Consider the following 12,652-nt stretch of genomic DNA (forward strand, 5'->3'; position numbering starts at 1 on the left):
CTCCCCAGGGGACAGGACCCCCCCCCACCCAGAGGACAGAGCCCCACCCCCGGGGGACAGAGCCCCACCCCCTAGGGACAGGACCACCCCCTCCCAGAGGTCAGAGCCCCCCGCTATTCCCCCAGGGGATAGAGCCCCCCACCATCCAGTGGACAGGATCCCCCCCCCCCCACACCCGGGGCAGGGAGGGTCCCGAGAGATTCTACGAATGTCACCATGTGAATCCGGCCAAGGGTCGAGGTGGGTAGCACAACGCCACCATGTGTTGAGGACCTGTCACTGCAGCGTGACACAGAGGTGTTTACATTGCAAGTGTGTCTCAGACATCGAACTGAATAATATGAAATCTGCTCCACCAGTGAGATTATTCTTGAGGTTGTGAGACGCCTGTTCCTGAACAAGCGTGGCACTACAAGGGGAAGGGTACTCAAACAGATAGTAAAAGCTTTCACCGATATATAAAACGGAAAAGAGTGACTAAAGTAAATGTTGGTCCCTTAGAAGATGAGAAGGGGGATTTAATAATGGGAAATGTGGAAATGGCTGAGACCTTAAACAATTATTTTGCTTCGGTCTTCACAGTGGAAGACACAAAAACCATGCCAGAAATTGCTGGTCACGGGAATGTAGGAAGGTAGGACCTTGAGACAATCACTATCACTAGGGGCGTAGTGCTGGACAGGCTAATGGGACTCAAGGTAGACAAGTCCCCTGGTCCTGATGAAATGCATCCCAGGGTATTAAAAGAGATGGCGGAAGTTATAGCCGATGCATTGGTTATAATCTACCAAAATTCTCTGGACTCTGGGAGGTACCAGCGGATTGGAAAGCAGCTAATGTAACGCCTCTGTTTAAAAAAGGGGGCAGACAAAAGGCAGGTAACTATAGGCCGGTTAGTTTAACATCTGTAGTGGGGAAAATGCTTGAAACTATCATTAAGGAAGAAATAGCGGGACATCTAGATAGGAATAGTGCAATCAAGCAGATGCAACATGGATTCATGAAGGGGAAATCATGTTGAACTAATTTACTGGAATTCTTTGAGGATATAACGAGCATGGTGGATAGAGGTGTACCGATGGATGTGGTGTATTTAGATTTCCAAAAGGCATTCGATAAGGTGCCACACAAAAGGTTACTGCAGAAGATAAAGGTACGCGGAGTCAGAGGAAATGTATTAGCATGGATCGAGAATTGGCTGGCTAACAGAAAGCAGAGAGTCGGGATTAATGGGTCCTTTTCGGGTTGGAAATCGGTGGTTAGTGGTGTGCCACAGGGATCGGTGCTGGGACCACAACTGTTTACAATATACATAGATGACCTGGAAGAGGGGACAGAGTGTAGTGTAACAAAATTTGCAGATGACACTAAGATTAGTGGGAAAGCGGGTTGTGTAGAGGACACGGAGAGGCTGCAAAGAGATTTAGATAGGTTAATAGAATGGGCTAAGATTTGGCAGATGGAATACAATGTCGGAAAGTGTGAGGTCATCCACCTTGGGAAAAAAAACAGTAAAAGGGAATATTATTTGAATGGGGAGAAATTACAACATGCTGCGGTGCAGAGGGACCTGGGGGTCCTTGTGCATGAATCCTAAAGCTCATTGAATGTAATCAAATCACAGATAGATAGATTTTTAACCAATAAGGGAATTAAGGGTTACGGGGAGCGGGCGGGTAAGTGGAGCTGAGTCCACGGCCAGATCAGCCATGATCTTGTTGAATGGCGGAGCAGGCTCGAGGGGCTAGATGGCCTACTCCTGTTCCTAATTCTTATGTTCTTATGTAAGGGTAGTGGAGTGCATAGGTTACGGGGCCAGTAATCCAGAGGCCTGGAATAATAATCCGGGGACAGGAGCTCAAATCCCACCACGGCAGCTGGGGAATTTAAATTCTGTTAATTGAATAAATCTGGAATTAAAAGGCAACGTCAGTAATTATAGGATTGTTATCACTATCACCAGTGATTATCACTAATGTTCTTCAGGGAAGGAAATTTGCTGCCCTTACCCGGTCTGGCCGATATGTGACTCCAGACCCACAGCTCACCACCACCTTCTCCAGGGCAATTAGGGATGGGCAATAAATACCAGCCTTGCCAGTGATGCCCACACCCCAGGAACAAATGACAAAAAAAACACATTTGAGAGTTTCAGGAGAGGGTCGGGGTAATCAATGGGACTGATAGAAAGTGGCCAAAAACAGGGAGCAAGGGGCAGGAATGGGATGGTAACTGGTCGGGGGGAGGGGAGGGGAGGGGGTTAAACAACGGGTGTCTTGGGGGGAGGAGGGGATGGAGTATAAAAGCAGGGAAGTCTTGCTACAGTTATACAGGGTATTGGTGAGGCCACACCTGGAGTACTGCGTGCAGTTATACAGGGTATTGGTGAGGCCACACCTGGAGTACTGCGTGCAGTTATACAGGGTATTGGTGAGGCCACACCTGGAGTACTGCGTGCAGTTTTGGTTTCCACATTTACGAAAGGATATACTTGCTTTGGAGGCAGTTCAGAGAAGGTTCACTCGGTTGATTCCGGGGATGAAGGGGTTGACTTATGAGGAAAGGTTGAGGAGGTTGGGCCTCTACTCATTGGAATTCAGAAGAATGAGAGGTGATCTTATCGAAATGTATAAGATTATGAGGGGGCTTGACAAGGTGGATGCAGAGAGGATGTTTCCACTGATGGGGGAGACTAGAACTAGGGGGCATGGTCTTAGAATAAGGGGCCGCCCATTTAAAACTGAGATGAGGAGGAATTTCTTCTCAGAGGGTTGTAAATCTGTGGAATTCACTGCCTCAGAGAGCTGTGGGGGCTGGGTCATTGAATAAATTTAAGGCGGAGATAGACAGATTTTTGAGCGATAAGGGGATAAGGGGTTATGGGGAGCGGGCGGGGAAGTGGACCTGAGTCCATGATCAGATCAGCCATGATGGTATTAAATGGTGGAGCAGGCTCAAGGGGCCGAATGGCCTACTCCTGCTCCTATTTCTGATGGTCTGATGTCCCGGCAAATTGATGGGGGTGGATTCCAGAATGAAGTGTTTCCAGGAAACGATCGAGAGCAGGGTGGGGGCAGGGTAATGGTGGGGGGCAGGGTGAGGGTGAGGGTGGGGGAAGGGTGAGGGTGGGGGGGCAGGGTGAGGGTGGGGGGGCAGGGTGAGGGTGGGGGGGCAGGGTGAGGATGGGGGGCAGGGTGAGGGTGTGGGGCAGGGTGAGGGTGGGGGGGCAGGGTGAGGGTGGGGGGCAGGGTGAGGGTGGGGGCAGGGTGAGGGTGGGGGCAGGGTGAGGGTGGGGGGCAGGGTGAGGGTGGGGGTGGGGGGCAGGGTGAGGGTGTGGGGCAGGGTGAGGGTGGGGGGGCAGGGTGAGGGTGGGGGTGGGGGGCAGGGTGAGGGTGGGGGGCAGGGTGAGGGTGGGGGTGGGGGTGGGGGGGCAGGGTGAGGGTGGGGGTGGGGGGGCAGGGTGAGGGTGGGGGGGCAGGGTGAGGGTGGGGGGGCAGGGTGAGGATGGGGGGCAGGGTGGGGGTGGGGGGCAGGGTGATGGTGGGGGCAGGGTGAGGGTGGGGGTGGGGGGCAGGGTGAGGGTGGGGGGCAGGGTGAGGGTGGGGGCAGAGGCAGGGTGAGGGTGGGGGTGGGGGGCAGGGTGAGGGTGGGGGGCAGGGTGAGGGTGGGGGTGGGGGTGGGGGGCAGGGTGAGGGTGGGGGCAGGGTGAGGGTGGGGGTGGGGGGCAGGGTGAGGGTGGGGGCAGGGTGAGGGTGGGGGTGGGGGTGGGGGGGCAGGGTGAGGGTGGGGGGGCAGGGTGAGGGTGGGGGCAGGGTGAGGGTGAGGGTGGGGGGCAGGGTGAGGGTGGGGGCAGGGTGAGGGTGGGGGTGGGGGTGGGGGGCAGGGTGAGGGTGGGGGGCAGGGTGAGGGTGGGGGGCAGGGTGAGGGTGGGGGCAGGGTGAGGGTGGGGGCAGGGGCAGGGTGAGGGTGGGGGTGGGGGGCAGGGGCAGGGTGGGGGGCAGGGTGAGGGTGGGGGTGGGGGTGGGGGGCAGGGTGAGGGTGGGGGTGGGGGTGGGGGGCAGGGGCAGGGTGAGAATGGACAGCAGGGTGAGGATTGCAGCGATCGGGACCCTGTGACGGAGGACCCCTGAGTGAATGAACGGTCGATGAGCTGCCCCCCGTGCCCCCCTCACCCTCAGGGGGTCCGGGAGGGTGGCGATCAGCCGCTCCATGTACTCGTTGATGCCAGGGTGCATGTAGATGTTGGTTGTGTGGCACAGTCGCCCCATCTGTTCCCGAGCCACCTCGGTCACCTTCCTGTGAGCAAGGGGAACAACCATCGGGGTCTGGGTTAGGGTCACCATTCACAGTCCGCCCCCCATCAGTGCCCACCCCACCCCTCCCCCTCCACACACACCCCCTTCACCAACCTCCCCCTCCACACACACCCCCTTCACCAACCTCCCCCCAGCAATCTGTGTCTACCCTCCCACACTCCACACACACACCTCCCAACCCCATCACAGTGTGGGAGCCCCCAACACACACCCCACCCCATCCCTCCACCCCCAACCCTCACCCCATACTCAAGGGGCTATAGGGGGGAGGAACTTAACACAATCACCATCACTAAGGAGGTGCTACTCAGTAAGATAATGGGACTAAAGGCAGATAAATCCCCTGGACCTGATGGCTTGTATCCTGGGGTCTGAAGAGAAGTAGCAGCAGGGATAGTGGAGGCATTGGTTGTAATTTAACAAAATTCCCTGGATTCTGGGGAGGCCCCTTAAAATTGGAAAACTGCAAATGTAACGCCCCTATTTAAAAAAGGAGGCAGAAAAAAGCAGGAAACTATCGACCAGTTAGCCTAACATCTGTGGTTGGGAAAATGCTGGAGTCCATTATTGAAGAAGCAGTAGCAGGACATTTGGAAAAGCAAAATTCGGTCAGGCAGAGTCAGCATGGATTTATGAAGGGGAAGTAATGTTTGACAAATTTGCTGGAATTCTTTGAGGATGTAATGAACAGGGTGGATAAAGGGGAACCAGTGGATGTGGTGTATTTGGATTTCCAGAAGGCATTTGACAAGGTGCCACATAAAAGGTTACTGCACAAGATAAAAGTTCACGGGGTTGTGGGTAATATTTTAGCATGGATAGAGGATTGGCTAACTAACAGAAAACAGAGAGTCGGGATAAATGGTTCATTCTCTGGTTGGCAACCAGTAACTAGTGGGGTGCCGCAGGGATCAGTGCTGGGACCCCAACTATTTACAATCTATATTAACGACTTGGAAGAAGGGACTGAGTGTAACGTAGCCAAATTTGCTGACGATACAAAGATGGGAGAAAAAGCAATGTGTGAGGAGGACACAAAAAATCTGCAAAAGGACATAGACAGGCTAAGTGAGTGGGCAAAAATTTGGCAGATGGAGTATAATGTTGGAAAGTATGAGGTCATGCACTTTGGCAGAAAAAAATCAAAGAGCAAGTTGTTATTTAAATGGAGAAAGATTGCAAAGTGCTGCAGTACAGCGGGACCTGGGGGTACTTGTACATGAAACACAAAAGGTTAATATGCAGGTACAGCAAGTGATCAGGAAGGCCAATGGTATCTTGGCCTTTATTGCAAAGGGGATGGAGTATAAAAGCAGGGAAGTCTTGCTACAGTTATACAGGGTATTGGTGAGGCCACACCTGGAGTACTGCGTGCAGGTTTGGTTTCCGTATTTACGAAAGGATATATTTGCTTTGGAGGCAGTTCAGAGAAGATTCACTCGGTTGATTCCGGAGATGAGGGGGTTGACTTATGAGGAAAGGTTGAGGAGGTTGGGCCTCTACTCATTGGAATTCAGAAGAATGAGAGGTGATCTTATCGAAACGTATAAGATTATGAGGGGGCTTGACAAGGTGGATGCAGAGAGGATGTTTCCACTGATGGGGGAGACTAGAACTAGGGGGCATGGTCTTAGAATAAGGGGCCGCCCATTTAAAACTGAGATGAGGAGGAATTTCTTCTCTCAGAGGGTTGTAAATCTGTGGAATTCGCTGCCTCAGAGAGCTGTGGAGGCCGGGACATTGAATAAATTTAAAACAGTGATAGACAGTTTCTTAACTGATAAGGGGATAAGGGGTTATGGGGAGCGGGCAGGGAAGTGGAGCTGAGTCCATGATCGGATCAGCCATGATGGTATTAAATGGTGGAGCAGGCTCGAGGGGCCGTATGGCCCACTCCTGCTCCTGTTTCTCATGTTACACCGGATTACATCGGATACACGGCCCAGAAACAGGCCATTCGGCCCAACCAGTCCGTGCCGGTGTTTATGCTCCACTCGAGCCTCCTCCCGTCTTTCCTCATCTAACTCTATCAGCATAACCCTCTATTCCCTTCTCCCTCATTGGCTTGTCCAGCCTCTCCTTAAATACATCCTTAATAATGCATCTTATGTTCTCTCTGATCCCCTTACCTTCACATCAACCCCCACCCTCACCTCACTCCATCACACTGTCACCCCAACACCCTCTCACCCTACCCCCCTTCCCCATTGCCCCTCACCTCCACCATCTCAACCCTAAACTCCCAACCCAACCCTAACTCCCTCAACCCTTCCGACTCCATCATGCACCCCCCTCACCCTCCTACCCCCTCACCCCTTCCGACTCCCTCACACACCCTCACTCCCCCCTCACCCCCGTCACTCTCCCTCACCCACCCTCACCTCCCAACCCTCACCCCCTAAACCACTCTCACCCCCTCACCCCCTGCGACTCCCTCAACCCCCCCCACCTTCACCCCCTTACCCTCCTCACCCTTCACCCCCTCCCCCTTACCCCCTCACCCTCCCACCCTCACTCCCCCTTACCCCCTCTAATTACCCCTCCCCACCCCCAACTCCCCCAATCACAGTGCTGTTTCGGGGCTCCCAGTGACGACGGATTGCCCGCCGAGCGATGGTCTACTCACGGGTGGCAGTGCCCGACGCTGATGGTGACGATGCCCCCGAAGAAGTCCAGGTACCTGCGGCCCTCCGAGTCCCACAGCCACTGCATGTGGCCCTGGTGGATGAGTAGGGGCCTGGTGTAGTAGGTCAGAGCATGGGGGGAGAGGTGACGGCGACGGATGGCCAACATCGCATCGTACGGCAGGGCCTGGGGTCAGAACACAGGGCACGGGGTCAGCACAGGGCACCGGGTCAGCACAGGGCACAGGGTCAGCACGGGGTCAGCACAGGGCACCGGGTCAGCACAGAGCACAGGGTCAGCACGGGGTCAGCACAGGGCACAGGGTCAGCACAGGGTCAGCACAGGGCACAGGGTCAGCACGGGGTCAGCACAGGGCACGGGGTCAGCACGGGGTCAGCACAGGGCACAGGGTCAGCATGGGGTCAGCACGGGGTCAGCACGGGGTCAGCACAGGGCACAGGGTCAGCACAGAGCACCGGGTCAGCACGGGGTCAGCACAGGGCACCGGGTCAGCACGGGGTCAGCACAGGGCACAGGGTCAGCACAGAGCACCGGGTCAGCACGGGGTCAGCACAGGGCACCGGGTCAGCACGGGGTCAGCACAGGGCACAGGGTCAGCACGGGGTCAGCACAGGGCACCGGGTCAGCACGGGGTCAGCACAGGGCACAGGGCCAGCACAGAGCACCGGGTCAGCACGGGGTCAGCACAGAGCACAGGGTCAGCACAGGGTACGGGGTCAGCATGGGGCACAGGGTCAGCACAGGATCAGCACGGGGTCAGCACAGAGCACAGGGTCAGCACAGGGCACAGGGTCAGCTCGGGGTCAGCACAGGGCACGGGGTCAGCACGGTGCACAGGGTCAGCACAGGGCACGGGGTCAGCATGGGGCACAGGGTCAGCACAGGGTCAGCACGGGGTCAGCATGGGACACATGGTCAGCACGGGGTCAGCACAGGGCACAGGGTCAGCACAGGGCACAGGGTAAGCACGGGGTCAGCACAGGGTCAGCACAGGGCACGGGGTCAGCATAGGACACAGGGTCAGCACGGGGTCAGCACAGGGCACGGGGTCAGTACAGGACACAGGGTCAGCACGGGGTCAGCATGGGGTCAGCACAGAGCACAGGGTCAGCACAGGGTACGGGGTCAGCATGGGGCACAGGGTCAGTACAGGATCAGCACAGGGTCAGCACAGAGCACAGGGTCAGCACAGGGCACAGGGTCAGCACGGGGTCAGCACAGGGCACGGGGTCAGCACGGGGCACAGGGTCAGCACAGGGCACGGGGTCAGCATGGGGCACAGGGTCAGCACGGGGTCAGCACAGGGCATGGGGTCAGCACAGGACACATGGTCAGCACGGGGTCAGCACAGGGCACAGGGTCAGCACAGGGCACAGGGTAAGCACGGGGTCAGCACAGGGCACGGGGTCAGCACAGGACATAGGGTCAGCACGGGGTCAGCACAGGGCACAGGGTCAGCACGGGGCACAGGGTCAGCACGGGGACAGCACAGGGCACAGGGTCAGCACAGGGCACAGGGTCAGCACAGGGCACGGGGTCAGCACAGGGCACAGGGTCAGCACGGGGACAGCACAGGGCACAGGGTCAGCACAGGGTCAGGGTCAGCACAGGACACAGGGTCAGCACAGGCACAGGGTCAGCAGAGGCACAGGGTCAGCACAGGGCACGGGGTCAGCACAGGGCACAGGGTAAGCACGGGGTCAGCACAGGGCACGGGGTCAGCACAGGGTCAGGGTCAGCACAGGACACAGGGTCAGCACAGGCACAGGGTCAGCAGAGGCACAGGGTCAGCACGGGGCACAGGGTCAGCACGGGGACAGCACAGGGCACAGGGTCAGCACAGGGCACAGGGTCAGCACGGGGTCAGCACAGGGCACGGGGTCAGCACAGGGCACAGGGTCAGCACGGGGACAGCACAGGGCACAGGGTCAGCACAGGGTCAGGGTCAGCACAGGACACAGGGTCAGCACGGGGTCAGCACAGGCACAGGGTCAGCAGAGGCACAGGGTCAGCACAGGGCACGGGGTCAGCACAGGGCACAGGGTCAGCACAGGCACAGGGTCAGCACAGGGCACGGGGTCAGCACAGGGTCAGGGTCAGCAGAGGCACAGGGTCAGCACAGGGCACAGGGTCAGCAAACACCGCCCCTCCCCCTCCCCCACCTCCCCGTCCCCCCCCACCGCAGAGTATTCGCCTCCCCCTCCCTCCAGTCATCAAATCATCGAATCTCAGAGCATCCTCTCCCTCAGTCTCTCTCTCTCTCTGTCGCTCTCTCTCCCCCCCTCACACTCTCAGTGTCTGCCTCAGTAATGCCAACCCTTGCAATTGAATGAAAACTCCCCAACTCACGATCTTGTGCTTCGATCTCAACCCTAGCTCGCGAGGTGACGGGTTGATGAATTCCAGGACTTGTGCACGAGACCGATCTGTGTGTTGGGTAACGACACGGTGTGTAACAGGAGCTCCCTTTACTCTGTGAGTGCGTTCCACAAACCCAGCTGTGGGGGGCTTACAGCAAAAAGTGCAAACGGTTTGTGAAGGTGCGTGCATGAAATGTGGAGACAAAGGGCGGAGATTCTGTCCGGCCGTGTGTGAGGTGGTGTCACCGTGTGAACGGTGATTGTACCGGCTGACCACTGTTACCGGCTCCGCCTGCCCAATTCAGTCTTACCGCCTGAAGCGAGGACTGCAGCGCTGAATCAGGCGCTATACACTGCTCTGTACGCTGCACGCTGCTCTGTACACTGCATGCTGCTTTGTACGCTGCTCTGTACGCTGCACGCTGCTCTGTACGCTGCACTGTACGCTGCACGCTGCTCTGTACGCTGCACTGTACGCTGCACGCTGCTCTGTATGCTGTACACTGCTCTGTACGCTGCACGCTGTACGCTGCTCTATACGCTGCACGCTGCTCTGTATGCTGTACGCTGCTCTGTACGCTGTGCGCTGCATGCTGCTCTGTACGCTGCTCTGTACGCTGTACGCTGCATGCTGCTCTGTACACTGCACGCTGCATGCTGCTCTGTACGCTGCATGCTGTACGCTGCTCTGTACGCTGTACTGTACGCTGCATGCTGATCTTTACGCTGCTCTGTACGCTGTACACTGCACGCTACTCTGTACGCTGTAAGCTGCTCTGTATGCTGTACGCTGCTTTGTACGCTGTACGCTGCTCTGTACGCTGTACGCTGCATGCTACTCTGTACGCTGCTCTGTACACTGTATGCTGTACGCTGCTCTGTACGCTGTACGCTGCTCTGTACGCTGTATGCTGCTCCGTACGCTGTACGCTGCTCTGTACGCTGTACGCTGCTCTGAATGTGGTTCTCCTCCCCAAATGTTCCTCATGCGATGGATTTCTTTGTTCGGTGGAGTGGAGTGCCTGGAGTTGAACAGAGGCTCTCTCCCCGCCGGCGTAATAAAGGCCGCTTTGGCGTTGGAACTGACCCAGAATGTCGAGTGATTCTTGCAGGAAAACATTCGCGCTAACAGTGGCGTCACGAACAGGATTTCCCGGAGTCGCTGAATACCCTTGGAAAAACCCGGGTGAGTATAAAACATGTTTAATTATAAAGGGTGTGGGAGGTGGAAGCCGGGTGCTCGACACGAGGAGATGGTCTAATATCTCAAACGCCTAGCCTGAGCCTGAATTAAGAGGACTTTAGTCCCACGTGACGGCCAGGAACTAAGTAGGTGTAGGGAACACACTTAGACCGTGGGATCGTGATATCGAGCAACACTTCCCGGACCCAGTAGTGTGATTTGAAAATATACCCCGGAGACCAGGCGGTGTACAGCGACCAACGGAAACTAAATCTGTGAACAGGGTTGGACCAACAGACAAAACATTGGTAGGTAGTCGCTCAGGAGGCGTAGAGCACTGCGGGAATTGCTTAAACGCGCTTTAAGAATTGTATAAGTTTGTATAACAGCAGAACTTGTGACCTGACAGTAGCCAGGAGACGGTCTACTACAAGTTACGCTAGGTAGAAAGCGGACCTCTGAGAGTAGATTCCTAACAGTTCTAGTCCTACCCAGGAAAGGCCAATAAAGTAAATAACCTCGAGTGGGGACCAGAAGGGTACCTTACCCGCCACCTGGAGGAAAAACAAAAGAAACTAATTGAGAAGATGATTAAGTCAGGATGGGACCCCCAGGACCTGCCAGCAAATCAGCAGGAATGGTGGGAGAAGGAAAAGAAAGATAAAAATGAAAAGGCTGTGGTCTTGATACTGCGAGCCCACGTAAAATTAACAGAGGAAGTAAATCAATATGTAAGAAATTTAAAAAAACCTGATAGTGACTATCTTAAGTGAAGTATGGATCCAAGAATAGAGCCAGCGAAACAATAAACTTTGTTGAATGAAGAGAGACTTTTGTGAATGTCTGTCGTTGAGTGAGAGTCCTTGTGTGATTTTTTGACTGCGGAATGAATTATTATGTTTTCATGTTTCTAAAAGCCTGTTTGGAAGAGTGGTGCAGCTGTCTGTTAATTTTAGCTCCACCCGCTTCTCCAAACAGAGTGAAAGTTTTTTCAACCGTTTGTAGTGTTGTCCTGTATGTGAGAAGTTTTAAGACATTTTAAGTCAGGAACGCAGGTGTGGATATATTCAGATGATAAGTTACGGAGCTAGGAAATGCACAAAGGATAGGTTTGTTGAGTAAAAGATAAAAAATACATGGTCCCGGTGGTTGAAAAAAAAAGAATTTATTTGACACGCTCACTTACTTGTCGAAAGAAAACATGCAATGATTGATTACATTGGGTTGAAAGACATAAATTTAGTCTAGGAATGAGATAAAAATGCCTTTTAAAAAAGCTTCTAGCTCAAAAAAAAGAGTTGTAAATAAAGATTGAAATTACAAAATTTGAATTGGGATTTTGAGATATTAAGAGAAGGCACAGCAAAATACTAAGGTGGATTCAAACTAAAAAAAAATTATTAAATTGAATCTGATCTCTTAAAGAAAAAAGGAGATATAAAACTAAAAGGTTTGGAAACAATCTAGAAATACCTTCAGGGATCAGGTCAAACTCCTGGGCGAGTGGTGAGCTATCTGCGAAGGTGTAAAGGGGACTTTTGAAAAATGTTAAAACAGCAAGCTTTAGCAGTTTAGAAAAAGACATTTTAACAACCTTGAAACTGGAACATTTTGAGATAATGAAAAGCAGCCCTCAAAACCTACGTGCTAGACTCCGTTCTAGTTGTGGAGAAACGAAAAAGATAAAGACGCAACTTTGAAAGAAAACAAATTGAACAATTCGAAAGGAAAAGTGTCTTCGATTGTCTGATGATTTTAAATTAACAAAGTTACAGAGACACGAGCCCTCCGTGTAAAATACAAAACCTAATTTGAAGAAAGGTGATCTGGAAAAAAGACATAACGCACGAATTAGGTGCTGGAAAAAAAAGGGGGTGTTTGCGATGGAAAAAGACATAACTTACTAAATACTAGTTGATATCGGCTGTGAAAAAGATATTGGTTTAATTGGAAAAAAAATTAATTTGAAGAAGTAAAAGACACTCTCCATTGATAATGATTTTAAATTATGAGAAAGTTTCACTGCAGTTTGAAAGATTTCCAAAATGGACATTGTTTATCAAGAAAAGTCCTGAACAGTCTAAACAAGCAGGAGGGTTTTGAAAATAACGAGGAGAAAAAATCTAAGCTATGCGAACTCAGCACAG

The 12,652-nt window shown here is 53.7% G+C and overlaps 1 protein-coding gene across 1 annotated transcript in view; it reads right to left on the bottom strand.

Moving 5' to 3' along the window:
• agxt2 (alanine--glyoxylate aminotransferase 2) overlaps positions 1–12,652 on the bottom strand; it is an 80,439-nt gene that overhangs the window by 36,576 nt on the left and 31,211 nt on the right. Inside the window, exons 3-4 of the mRNA XM_070873615.1 lie at positions 6,943–7,127; positions 4,173–4,296 (exon numbers count right to left, since the gene is read on the bottom strand). Coding sequence (XP_070729716.1) covers positions 4,173–4,296; positions 6,943–7,127 — 309 coding nt within the window. The remainder of the gene's footprint in view (positions 1–4,172; positions 4,297–6,942; positions 7,128–12,652) is intronic.

Source organism: Pristiophorus japonicus, unplaced genomic scaffold (assembly GCF_044704955.1).
Source record: "Pristiophorus japonicus isolate sPriJap1 unplaced genomic scaffold, sPriJap1.hap1 HAP1_SCAFFOLD_526, whole genome shotgun sequence".
In the NCBI taxonomy this organism is placed as follows: domain Eukaryota; kingdom Metazoa; phylum Chordata; class Chondrichthyes; family Pristiophoridae; genus Pristiophorus; species Pristiophorus japonicus.